The sequence below is a fragment of the Salmo salar genome, chromosome 18 (assembly GCF_965601325.2).
Source record: "Salmo salar chromosome 18, fSalSal1, whole genome shotgun sequence".
Lineage (NCBI taxonomy): Eukaryota > Metazoa > Chordata > Actinopteri > Salmoniformes > Salmonidae > Salmo > Salmo salar.
The window spans coordinates 46,042,501-46,057,267 of record NC_138308.1 but is presented as its reverse complement, the minus strand read 5'-3'; the positions used below and the strand labels follow the sequence as shown (position 1 = coordinate 46,057,267).

At 47.0% G+C, this 14,767-nt stretch overlaps 1 protein-coding gene across 2 annotated transcripts in view; it reads left to right on the top strand.

The window, feature by feature from the left end:
- Positions 1–14,767, top strand: part of LOC106613940 (dedicator of cytokinesis protein 1) — a 733,517-nt gene that overhangs the window by 137,514 nt on the left and 581,236 nt on the right. For both annotated transcript variants that reach the window (XM_045701156.2, XM_045701155.2), the window contains exons 17-18: positions 1,106–1,209; positions 6,250–6,433. In XM_045701156.2, coding sequence (XP_045557112.1) covers positions 1,106–1,209; positions 6,250–6,433 — 288 coding nt within the window. The remainder of the gene's footprint in view (positions 1–1,105; positions 1,210–6,249; positions 6,434–14,767) is intronic.

The window sequence follows — 14,767 nt, the reverse complement described above, 5'->3', positions numbered from 1 at the left end:
TGGTTCAGTGGCGGGGCTCTAACTGGTTGTCTGGTTCAGTGGGGCTCTAACTGGTTGTCTGGTTCAGTGGGCCTGGGCTCTAACTGGTTGTCTGGTTCAGTGGGCCGGGCTCTAACTGGTTGTCTGGTTCAGTGGGCCGGCTCTAACTGGTTGTCTGGTTCAGTGGGCCGGGCTCTAACTGGTTGTCTGGTTCAGTGGGCCGGGCTCTAACTGGTTGTCTGGTTCAGTGGGCCTGGGCTCTAACTGGTTGTCTGGTTCAGTGGGGCTCTAACTGGTTGTCTGGTTCAGTGGGCCTGGGCTCTAACTGGTTGTCTGGTTCAGTGGGGCTCTAACTGGTTGTCTGGTTCAGTGGGGCTCTAACTGGTTGTCTGGTTCAGTGGGGCTCTAACTGGTTGTCTGGTTCAGTGGGCCTGGGCTCTAACTGGTTGTCTGGTTCAGTGGGCCTGGGCTCTAACTGGTTGTCTGGTTCAGTGGGGCTCTAACTGGTTGTCTGGTTCAGTGGGGCTCTAACTGGTTGTCTGGTTCAGTGGGGCTCTAACTGGTTGTCTGGTTCAGTGGGGCTCTAACTGGTTGTCTGGTTCAGTGGGGCTCTAACTGGTTGTCTGGTTCAGTGGGGCTCTAACTGGTTGTCTGGTTCAGTGGGGCTCTAACTGGTTGTCTGGTTCAGTGGGGCTCTAACTGGTTGTCTGGTTCAGTGGGGCTCTAACTGGTTGTCTGGTTCAGTGGGCCTGGGCTCTAACTGGTTGTCTGGTTCAGTGGGCCGGGGCTCTAACTGGTTGTCTGGTTCAGTGGGGCTCTAACTGGTTGTCTGGTTCTGTGGGCCGAGGCTCTAACTAGCTGTTGACAGCTGAGCTAAGCTGCTTTAGCCTCACCCTTGTTACCCTGCCCCTGTTCTGTGTCCCTCTGGACCCTCCAAAGGCAGTGAGACTAATGACCAGTGATGGGCTCCAGCCCATTCCCATTCCAAGCCCCAGCCAAGACCAGCCCGAGCCAAGCCCAGCTCCCAGCCCAACCTGGGCCCAGCCCCCAAACCAAGCCCAGTTCCAGCCTCGCCGCCTTTCCAGCTAAAACACCACCTCCTCTGTATCCCCTCCTCCCCCTGCAGCCAAAGATAAATCAGAGAAGATATTCGCCCTGTCGTTTGTGAAGCTGATGAGGTACGATGGGACGACCCTGAGGGACGGAGAGCACGATCTCATCGTATACAAGGTAGGTAATATAACACCACCTCATCATATACAGTGTAGGTAATATAACACCACCTCATCATATACAGTGTAGGTAATATAACACCACCTCATCATATACAGGTAATATAACACCACCTCATCGTATACAGGTAATATAACACCACCTCATCATATACAGGGTAGGTAATATAACACCACCTCATCATAACAGGGTAGGTAATGTAACACCACCTCATCGTATACAGGTAATATAACACCACCTCATCATATACAGGATAGGTAATATAACACCACCTCATCGTATACAGGGTAGGTCATACAACACCACCTCATCATATACAGGTAATATAACACCCACCTCATCATTTACAGGGTAGGTAATATAACACCACCTCATCGTATACATGTAATATAACACCACCTCATCATATACATGCTAGGTAATATAACACCACATCATATACAGGGTAGGTAATATAACACCACCTCATCGTATACAGGTAATATAACACCACCTCATCATATACAGGGTAGGTAATATAACACCATCTCATCGTATACAGGGTAGATAATATAACACCACCATCATATACAGGTAATATAACACCACCTCATCATATACAGGGTAGGTCATACAACACCACCTCATCATATACAGGTAATATAACACCACCTCATCGTATACAGGGTAGGTAATATAACACCACCTCATCATATACAGGGTAGGTAATATAACACCACCTCATCATATACAGGGTAGGTGATTTAACACCAACTCATCATATACAGGGTAGGTATATTACACCACCTCATCGTATACAGGTAATATAACACCACCTCATCATTTACAGGGTAGGTAATATAACAACACCTCATCGTATACAAGTAATATAACACCACCTCATCATATACAGGGTAGGTAATATAACACCACCTCATCATATACAGGGTAGGTCATATAACACCACCTCATCATATACAGGGTAGGTAATATAACACCACCTCATCATATACAGAGTAGGTAATATAACAACATCTCATCGTATACAGGGTAGGTAATATAACACCACCTCATCGTATACAGGGTAGGTAATATAACACCACATCATATACAGGGTAGGTCATATAACACCACCTCACCATATACAGGGTAGGTAATATAACACCACCTCATCATATACAGGTAATATAACACCATCTAATCGTATACAGGGTAGGTAATATAACACCACCTCATCATATAGAGGGTAGGTAATTTTAACACCACCTCATCATATACAGGTAATATTACACCACCTCATCATATACAGGTAATATTACACCACCTCATCATATACAGGGTAGGTAATATAACACCACCTCATCATATACAGGGTAGGTAATATAACACCACCTCATCATATACAAGGTAGGTAATATAACACCACCTCATCCTATACAGGTAATCTAACACCATCTCATCATATACAGGGTAGGTAATATAACACCACCTCATCATATAAAGGGTAGGTAATATAACACCACCTCATCATATACAGGGTAGGCAATATAACACCACCTCATCATATACAGGGTAGGTAATATAACACCACCTCATCATATACAGGGAAGGTCATTTAACACCACCTCATCATATACAGGGTAGGTAATATTACACCACCTCATCGTATACAGGTAATATAACACCACCTCATCATTTACAGGGTAGGTAATATAACAACACCTCATCGTATACAGGTAATATAACACCACCTCATCATATACAGGGTAGGTAATATAACACCACCTCATCATATACAGGGTAGGTAATATAACACCACCTCATCATTTACAGGGTAGGTATTATATATAACACCACCTCATCGTATACAGGTAATATAACACCACCTCATCATATACAGGGTAGGTAATATAACACCACCTCATCATATACAGGGTAGGTAATATATAACACCACCTCATCGTATACAGGTAATATAACACCACCTCATCATATACAGGGTAGGTAATATAACACCATCTCATCGTATACAGGGTAGGTAATATAACACCACCTCATCATATACAGGTAATATAACACCACCTCATCATATACAGGGTAGGTATATAACACCACCTCATCATATACAGGGTAGGTATTATAACACCACCTCATCATATACAGGGTAGGTAATATAACACAACCTCATCATATACAGGGTAGGTATAATAACACCACCTCATCATATACAGGGTAGGTATTATAACACCACCTCATCATATACAGGTTAGGCAATATAACACCACCTCATCGTATACAGGTAATATAACACCACCTCATCATATACAGGTAATATAACACCACCTCATCACATACAGGGTAGGTTATTTTACACCACCTCATCGTATACAGGTAATATAACACCACCTCATCGTATACATGGTAGGTCATATAACACCACCTCATCATATACAGGGTAGGTCATATAACACCACCTCATCACATACAGGGTAGGTTATATAACACCACCTCATCATTTACAGGGTAGGTAATATAACACCACCTCATCGTATAAAGGATAGGTCATATAACACCAGCTCATCATATACAGGTACTATAACACCACCTCATCATATACAGGGTATGTAATATAACACCATCTCATCGTATACAGGGTAGGTAATATAACACTACCTCATCATATACAGGTAATATAACACCACCTCATCATATACAGGGTAGGCAATATAACACCATCTCATCATATACAGGGTAGGTAATATAACACCACCTCATCATATACAGGGTAGGTAATATAACACCACCTCATCATATACAGGGTAGGTAATATTACACCACCTCATCGTATACAGGTAATATAACACCACCTCATCGTATACATGGTAGGTCATATAACACCACCTCATCATATACAGGGTAGGTAATATAACACCACCTCATCATATACAGGGTAGGCAATGTAACACCACCTCATCATATACATGTAATATAACACCACCTCATCGTATACAGGGTAGGTAATATAACACCACCTCATCATATACAGGTAATATAACACCACCTCATCATATACAGGGTAGGATTTATAACAGCACCTCATCATATACAGGGTAGGTATTATAACACCACCTCATCATATACAGGGTAGGTAATATAACACCACCTCATCATAAACAGGGTAGGTAATATAACACCACCTCATCATATACAGGGTAGGTATAAAAACACCACCTCATCATATACAGGGTAGGTATTATAACACCACCTCATCATATACAGGTTAGGCAATATAACACCACCTCATCATATACAGTGTATGTAATATAACACCACCTCATCGTATACAGGTAATATAACACCACCTCATCGTATACAGGTAATATAACACCACCTCATCATATACAGGTAATATAACACCACCTCATCATATACAGGGTAGGTTATTTTACACCACCTCATCGTATGACAGGTAATATAACACCACCTCATCGTATACATGGTAGGTCATATAACACCACCTCATCATATACAGGGTAGGTCATATAACACCACCTCATCACATACAGGGTAGGTTATATAACACCACCTCATCATTTACAGGGTAGGTATATAACACCACCTCATCATATAAAGGGTAGGTCATATAACACCACCTCAACATATACAGGGTAGGTGATATAACACCACCTCATCATATACAGGTGATATAACACCACCTCATCACATACAGGGTAGGTTTTTTTACACCACCTCATCGTATGACAGGTAATATAACACCACCTCATCGTATACATGGTAGGTCATATAACACCACCTCATCATATACAGGGTAGGTCATATAACACCACCTCATCACATACAGGGTAGGTTATATAACACCACCTCATCATTTACAGGGTAGGTAATATAACACCACCTCATCGTATAAAGGGTAGGTCATATAACACCACCTCAACATATACAGGGTAGGTAATATAACACCACCTCATCGTATAAAGGGTAGGTCATATAACACCACCTCAACATATACAGGGTAGGTGATATAACACCACCTCATCATATACAGGTAATATAACACCACCTCATCACATACAGGGTAGGTTATTTTACACCACCTCATCGTATGACAGGTAATATAACACCACCTCTTCGTATACATGGTAGGTCATATAACACCACCTCATCATATACAGGGTAGGTCATATAACACCACCTCATCACATACAGGGTAGGTTATATAACACCACCTCATCATTTACAGGGTAGGTAATATAACACCACCTCATCGTATAAAGGGTAGGTCATATAACACCACCTCAACATATACAGGGTAGGTGATATAACACCACCTCATCATATACAGGTAATATAACACCACCTCATCACATACAGGGTAGGTTTTTTTACACCACCTCATCGTATGACAGGTAATATAACACCACCTCATCGTATACATGGTAGGTCATATAACACCACCTCATCATATACAGGGTAGGTCATATAACACCACCTCATCACATACAGGGTAGGTTATATAACACCACCTCATCATTTACAGGGTAGGTAATATAACACCACCTCATCGTATAAAGGGTAGGTCATATAACACCACCTCAACATATACAGGGTAGGTAATATAACACCACCTCATCGTATAAAGGGTAGGTCATATAACACCACCTCAACATATACAGGGTAGGTGATATAACACCACCTCATCATATACAGGTAATATAACACCACCTCATCACATACAGGGTAGGTTATTTTACACCACCTCATCGTATGACAGGTAATATAACACCACCTCTTCGTATACATGGTAGGTCATATAACACCACCTCATCATATACAGGGTAGGTCATATAACACCACCTCATCACATACAGGGTAGGTTATATAACACCACCTCATCATTTACAGGGTAGGTAATATAACACCACCTCATCGTATAAAGGGTAGGTCATATAACACCACCTCATCATATACAGGGTAGAACATATAACACCACGGACAAGGTATATTTGTATCTTTAATTCTGTGTTCTATGACCCCCAGGCGGAGGCTAAGAAGCTGGAGGACTCGTCTCTGTACCTGAACGTTCCTGCTACCAAGGTGGAGCTGGAGGAGAAGGGCTTGTCCACCACAGGGAAGGGCACACACAACCTGGGCAACTGTACCATCAGCAAGGACTTTTTCCAGATAGCAACCCTGGTGTGTTCTACCAAGCTCACACAGAACGGTAAAAAGACTCTCTCTCCCTCTAGCCCAATACAGCATCGCCTCCTGCCTTCTCTCCCTCCTCTACTCTCTCTCCCTCTCTCTCTCTCCCTCCCTCCCTCCAGCCCTCCCTACTTCTCTCTCTCTCTCTTCACCTTTCTCTCTCCTTCCAGCCCTCCTTACTTCTCTCTCTCCACATCCTTCTCTCCACCTCTCTCTCTCCCTCCAGCCCCTCCCTACTTCTCTCTCTCCACCTCTCGCTCTCTCCCTCTCCCTCCAGCCCTCCCTACTTCTCTCGCTCTCTCCACCTTTCTCTCTCCCTCCAGCCCTCCCTACTTCTCTCTCTCTCTACCGTTCTCTCTCTCTCCATCTCTCTCTCTGTACCATTGAACACCTCATTATAACTCTATAGAATGATATGTTCCTCATCTAGGACTGTACCATTGAACACCTCATCATAACTATATAGAATGATATCAGCCTCATCTAGGACTGTACCATTGAACACCTCATTATATCTCTATAGAATTATATCAGCCTTATCTAGGACTGTACCATTGAACACCTCATTATATCTCTATAGAATGATATCAGCCTCATCTAGGACTGTACCATTGAACACCTCATTATAACTCTATAGAATGACATGGGCCTCATCTAGGACTGTACCATTGAACACCTCATTATAACTATATAGAATGATATCAGCCTCATCTAGGACTGTACCATTGAACACCTCATTATAACTATATAGAATGATATGTCCCTCATCTAGGACTGTACCATTGAATACCTCATTATAACTATATAGAATGTGTATTGTTAGACTGGTTGCTTTGTGCTGTGAACTTGACTCTTGACTTCTGGGATTCATGGCTTCCTCTCCTTTTGAGTATCTGTGAACTAAACAGCCATTTGTCAGAAGAATGAACCAAACACTAGGATGGTTTTCAATCTGTCTCGGCCTACAAGATGGGATGAACATGGCAATAAAGGCGAGATGAAAAACTGAAGCAATGAGAACAAAGACCAGGGGAAGACTGGGGCACTGACTGCAACAGCCCATCTTTTGGCACTTTAAATTCATAGTTTTTACTAGCCTACAGCCGTTTCCCGTCCGTCCCACCATAAAGACACATTGTGAATAAAGAGCTTTCTGACTCAGATCATGTGAAACAGTGGAGATGGAGAATTAAAAGAGAATTTCTGCTATGCTCCCAGGGAACCATTGAAGCAACTCAGTATTGTGTAAGTACAGCTTCATTACAGTCCAGTCACATAGCAGCTATATGCAGCAGTTCTCTCTCTCTCTCTCTACACACCTCTTCTCTCAGGAATGAGAGGCTGCAGCAGAACACAAGGCTGCATCCTACACCCTATATAGAGCACTGCTTTTGACCAGAGCCCAGAGCCCATGGGGAATAAGGGAGCCTTTTGAAGTGTAGATGTAGACAAAGGTGCATTGCTTTTCCCCTCCCTGTATGGTGACAGAACTTTGTCCTGACTTTCTTCTCTCTGCTGTGTTTCTACTGCTGTGCTGCTCTTCTCTCTCTGCTGTGGTTCTACTGCTGTGCTGCTCTTCTCTCTCTGCTGTGTTTCTACTGCTGTGCTGCTCTTCTCTCTGCTGTGTTTCTACTGCTGTGCTGCTCTTCTCTCTACTGTGTTTCTACTGCTGTGCTGCTCTTCTCTCTGCTGTGTTTCTACTGCTGTGCTGCTCTTCTCTCTACTGTGTTTCTACTGCTGTGCTGCTCTTCTCTCTGCTGTGTTTCTGCTGCTGTTCTGCTCTTCTCTCTACTGTGTTTCTACTGCTGTGCTGCTCTTCTCTCTCTACTGTGTTTCTACTGTTGTGCTGCTCTTCTCTCTCTCCTGTGGTTCTACTGCTGTGCTGCTCTTCTCTCTCCTGTGTTTCTACTGCTGTGCTGCTCTTCTCTCTACTGTGTTTCTACTGTTGTGCTGCTCTTCTCTCTCTCCTGTGGTTCTACTGCTGTGCTGCTCTTCTCTCTCTCCTGTGGTTCTACTGCTCTGCTACTCTTCTCTCTCCTGTGTTTCTACTGCTGTGCTGCTTTTCTCCTGTGTTTCTACTGCTGTGCTGCTCTTCTCTATCTACTGTGTTTCTACTGCTGTGCTGCTCTTCTCTCTCTCCTGTGTTTCTACTGCTGTGCTGCTCTTCTCTCTCTCCTGTGTTTCTACTGCTGTGCTGCTCTTCTCTCTCTCCTGTGTTTCTACTGCTGTGCTGCTCTTCTCTATCTACTGTGTTTCTACTGCTGTGCTGCTCTTCTCTCTCTCCTGTGTTTCTACTGCTGTGCTGCTCTTCTCTCTCTCCTGTGTTTCTACTGCTGTGCTGCTCTTCTCTCTCTCCTGTGTTTCTACTGCTGTGCTGCTCTTCTCTATCTACTGTGTTTCTACTGCTGTGCTGCTCTTCTCTCTCTCCTGTGTTTCTACTGCTGTGCTGCTCTTCTCTCTCTCCTGTGTTTCTACTGCTGTGCTGCTCTTCTCTCTCTCCTGTGTTTCTACTGCTGTGCTGCTCTTCTCTCTGTCCCTCTGAGTGAAGTGTCCATAACAATATGAAGCCACTCTGCTGCTGGCGCCCACAGAAATAAAACAGGTAGGCTAGGTAAAGAAGGCCATGCAGAGACACAGTTTGCGGACAAAATGGCACCCTATTCCCTATGTTGTGCACTACTTTTGACTAGAGCCCTATGGACCCCTATTGACCCTGGTCAAAAGTAGTGCACTAAATAGGGAAGATGATGCCATTTAGGACACATGGTTTCTGCAGAAGTACCTGGGTGTATTAAATCAACAGGAGGTTGATGGCTTGACGTACAGAATGGTCTTAGTGGAGGGACAGAGAGCTTCTCTCTGATGTGGAATCTGATCTGCAGGACAACATTGATACACACTCTAGAATGGACCACACTACACAGTGTTATAATTCTAGTGAATGGTGTGGTCCATTCACTAGAATTATAACACTGTGTGGTGTGGTCCATTCGCCAGAATTATAACACTGTGTGGTGTGGTCCATTCACTAGAATTATAACACTGTGTGGTGTGGTCCATTCGCCAGAATTATAACACTGTGTGGTGTGGTCCATTCACTAGAATTATAACACTGTGGTGTTGTCCATTCACTAGAATTATAACACTGTGTGGTGTTGTCCATTCACTAGAATTATAACACTGTGTGGTGTGGTCCATTGACTAGAATTATAACACTGTGTGGTGTGGTCCATTTCACTAGAATTATAACACTGTGTGGTGTGGTCCATTCACTAGAATTATAACACTGTGTGGTGTGGTCCATTTCACTAGAATTATAACACTGTGTGGTGTGGTCCATCCACCAGAATTATAACACTGTGTGGTGTGGTCCATTTCACTATAATTATAACACTGTGTGGTGTGGTCCATTTCACTAGAATTATAACACTGTGTGGTGTTGGACGTTCACTAGAATTATAACACTGTAGCAGTGTAATGTAAGAGATGGCAACAGCATCCAACTACACCCCTGTACCCAGAACCCTGCCAGAACCCTGCCAGAACCCTGCATGTGATGGGAGAAGTCAGACCTGTGTCCTCTCCTCTGTTGATTCCTGATGCCTGATGTTGGCCCTACTGTCAATGTGTTATATGACCCCCAGAGGTACACAGGCCACTTTCCTCTGTAGCTTTAATGAAGATGCAGCTATGTGCGAACCTGTAGTTTGGCTTGTTGTTATTCTGCCTCGGGAACATCGGTCTAAATAAGATGCAGAAGGAAGAACTTTCAGAATGCCTCTAATGAGGAACACCAAGGAGCGGAGGAAGACTTGTCACAATATGGATCTCAGGCACCTGCATTCAAACTGCTGGTCAGCGTGGAGTCACCCAAACTGCTGGTAAGCATGGAGTCACCCAAACTGCTGGTTAGCGTGTGAGCCACAGGCCTTCCCTGTGGCTCAGTTGGTAGAGCATGGTGTTTGCAACGCCAGGGTTGTGGGTTCAATTCCCACGGGGGGCCAGTACGAACACAAAAAAAAAGACATGAAATGTATGCATTCACTACTGTAAGTCGCTCTGGATAAGAGCGTCTGCTAAATGACTAAACTGTAATGGTTAGCGTGGAGTCACCCAAACTGCTGGTCAGCGTGGAGTCACCCAAACTGCTGGTCAGCGTGGAGTCACCCAAACTGCTGGTCGGCGTGGAGTCACCCAAACTGCTGGTCAGCGTGGAGTCACCCAAACTGCTGGTCAGCGTGGAGTCACCCAAACTGCTGGTCAGCGTGGAGTCACCCAAACTGCTGGTCAGCGTGGAGTCACCCAAACTGCTGGTTAGCGTGGAGTCACCCAAACTGCTGGTCGGCGTGGAGTCACCCAAACTGCTGGTCGGCGTGGAGTCACCCAAACTGCTGGTCAGCGTGGAGTCACCCAAACTGCTGGTCGGCGTGGAGTCACCCAAACTGCTGGTCAGCGTGGAGTCACCCAAACTGCTGGTCGGCGTGGAGTCACCCAAACTGCTGGTCAGCGTGGAGTCACCCAAACTGCTGGTCGGCGTGGAGTCACCCAAACTGCTGGTTAGCGTGGAGTCACCCAAACTGCTGGTTAGCGTGGAGTCACCCAAACTGCTGGTCAGCGTGGAGTCACCCAAACTGCTGGTCAGCGTGGAGTCACCCAAACTGCTGGTCAGCATCCTCCCCCCTACTGTATTACACACCACACACTCCATCCTCCCCCCTACTGTATTACACACCCTCCATCCTCCCCCCTACTGTATTACACACCCTCCATCCTCCCCCCTACTACACACACTCCATCCTCACTCCTACTGTATTACACACCCTCCATCCTCCCCCCTACTGTATTACACACCCTCCATCCTCCCCCCTACTGTATTACACACCCTCCATCCTCCCCCCTACTGTATTACACACCCTCCATCCTCCCCCCTACTGTATTACACACCCTCTATCCTCCCCCCTACTGTATTACACACCCTCCATCCTCCCCCCTACTGTATTACACACCCTCCATCCTCCCCCCTACTGTATTAGACACCCTCCATCCTCCCCCCTACTGTATTACACACACTCCATCCTCCCCCCTACTGTATTACACACACTCCATCCTCCCCCCTACTGTATTACACACCCTCCATCCTCCCCCCTACTGTATTACACACCCTCATCCTCCCCCCTACTGTATTACACACACTCCATCCTCCCCCCTGCTGTATTACACACCCTCCATCCTCCCCCCTGCTGTATTACACACCCTCCATCCTCCCCCCTACTGTATTACACACCCTCCATCCTCCCCCCTACTGTATTACACACCCTCATCCTCCCCTCTACTGTATTACACACCCTCCATCCTCCCCTCTACTGTATTACACACCCTCCATCCTCCCCCCTACTATATTACACACCCTCCATCCTCCCCCCTACTGTATTACACACCCTCCATCCTCCCCCCTACTGTATTACACACCCTCCATCCTCCCCCTTACTACACACCCTCCATCCTCCCCCCTACTGTACTACACACCCTCCATCCTCCCCCCTACTGTACTACACACCCTCCATCCTCCCCCCTACTACACACCCTCCATCCTCCCCCCTACTACACACCCTCCATCCTCCCCCCTACTGTACTACACACCCTCCATCCTCCCCCCTACTGTACTACACACCCTCCATCCTCCCCCCTACTACACACCCTCCATCCTCCCCCCTACTGTATTACACACCCTCCATCCTCCCCCCTACTGTATTACACACCCTCCATCCTCCCCCCTACTATATTACACACCCTCTATCCTCCCCCCTACTGTATTACATACCCTCCACCCTCCCCCCTACTATATTACACACCCTCCATCCTCCCCCCTACTGTATTACACACCCTCCATCCTCCCCCCTACTATATTACACACCCTCCATCCTCCCCCCTACTATATTACACACCCTCCATCCTCCCCCCTACTACACACCCTCCATCCTACCCCCTACTGTATTACACACCCTCCATCCTCCCCCCTACTATATTACACACCCTCCATCCTCCCCCCTACTACACACCCTCCATCCTACCCCCTACTGTATTACACACCCTCCATCCTCCCCCCTACTATATTACACACCCTCCATCCTCCCCCCTACTGTATTACACACACTCCATCCTCCCCCCTGCTGTATTACACACCCTCCATCCTCCCCCCTGCTGTATTACACACCCTCCATCCTCCCCCCTACTGTATTACACACCCTCCATCCTCCCCCCTACTGTATTACACACCCTCCATCCTCCCCCTTACTACACACCCTCCATCCTCCCCCCTACTGTACTACACACCCTCCATCCTCCCCCCTACTGTACTACACACCCTCCATCCTCCCCCCTACTGTACTACACACCCTCCATCCTCCCCCCTACTACACACCCTCCATCCTCCCCCCTACTACACACCCTCCATCCTCCCCCCTACTACACACCCTCCATCCTCCCCCCTACTGTACTACATACCCTCCACCCTCCCCCCTACTATATTACACACCCTCCATCCTCCCCCCTACTGTATTACACACCCTCCATCCTCCCCCCTACTGTATTACACACCCTCCATCCTCCCCCCTACTATATTACACACCCTCCATCCTCCCCCCTACTACACACCCTCCATCCTACCCCCTACTGTATTACACACCCTCCATCCTCCCCCCTACTATATTACACACCCTCCATCCTCCCCCCTACTACACACCCTCCATCCTACCCCCTACTGTATTACACACCCTCCATCCTCACCCCTACTATATTACACACCCTCCATCCTCCCCCCTACTACACACCCTCCATCCTCCCCCCTACTATATTACACACCCTCCATCCTCCCCCCTACTATATTACACACCCTCCATCCTCCCCCCTACTGTATTACACACCCTCCACCCTCCCCCCTACTATATTACACACCCTCCACCCTCCCCCCTACTATATTACACACCCTCCATCCTCCCTCTACTATATTACATACCCTCCACCCTACTATATTACACACCCTCCATCCTCCCCCCTACTGTATTACACACCCTCCATCCTCCCCCCTACTGTATTACACACCCTCCATCCTCCCCCTACTGTATTACACACCCTCCATCCTCCCCCCTACTACACACCCTCCATCCTCCCCTTACTATATTACACACCCTCCATCCTCCCCCCTACTGTATTACACACCCTCCATCCTCCCCCTACTATATTACACACCCTCCATCCTCCCCCCTACTATATTACACACCCTCCATCCTCCCCCTACTGTATTACACACCCTCCATCCTCCCCCTACTGTATTACACACCCTCCATCCTCCCCCTACTGTATTACACACCCTCCATCCTCCCCCTACTGTATTACACACCCTCCATCCTCCCCCTACTGTATTACACACCCTCCATCCTCCCCCTACTATATTACACACCCTCCATCCTCCCCCCTACTATATTACACACCCTCCATCCTCCCCCCTACTGTATTACACACCCTCCATCCTCCCCCCTACTATATAACACACCCTCCATCCTCCCCCTACTGTATTACACACCCTCCATCCTCCCCCTACTATATTACACACCCTCCATCCTCCCCCTACTATATTACACACCCTCCACCCTCCCCCCCATTTCATTGATCTTAATGGAAGCGTTACTGGTGGTTTCCTCTACCTCATCTCAGTTTAAATATCTTTAATGTGGTTCCCTGTGGACAGCCAGACAGCTTCACGGATATCCCAGAGTCCCCAGCCTCTTTCCATCTGAGATGAAACTCTCCTTTTAATTAAGCTAGAGTTATGTGTCCGCCAGCCCTGAGAGCTGACAGTATTGGTGAGGTGAAGAGAAGTGGCTGTGGTCTCTTCTCTTCCCAGGGTGTTGGCTCTGCCATCGTGAGACTTTGTCACAGGCAGGAGGACAGCTTGAGAACTAGCGAGATGAAATGACCTGAGAGATCGTCTGCTGTGCCTCCTCTCTACTTGTAGTGGTCAGAAAAACAGACGTAGGAGCCTTGTGGAGCCCCTCTGCTCTGCTCATCCACCTCCCTCTCTCCCCTGCTGGCTGAGCCCCTCTCCTCTGCTCATCCACCTCACTCTCCCCCCTGCTGGCTGAGCCCCTCTCCTCTGCTCATCCACCTCACTCTCTCCCCTGCTGGCTGAGCCCCTCTCCTCTGCTCATCCACCTCACTCTCCCCCCTGCTGGCTGAGCCCCTCTCCTCTGCTCATCCACCTCACTCTCTCCCCCTGCTGGCTGAGCCCCTCTCCTCTGCTCATCCACGTCCCTCTCTCCCCTGCTGGCTGAGCCCCTCTCCTCTGCTCATCTAC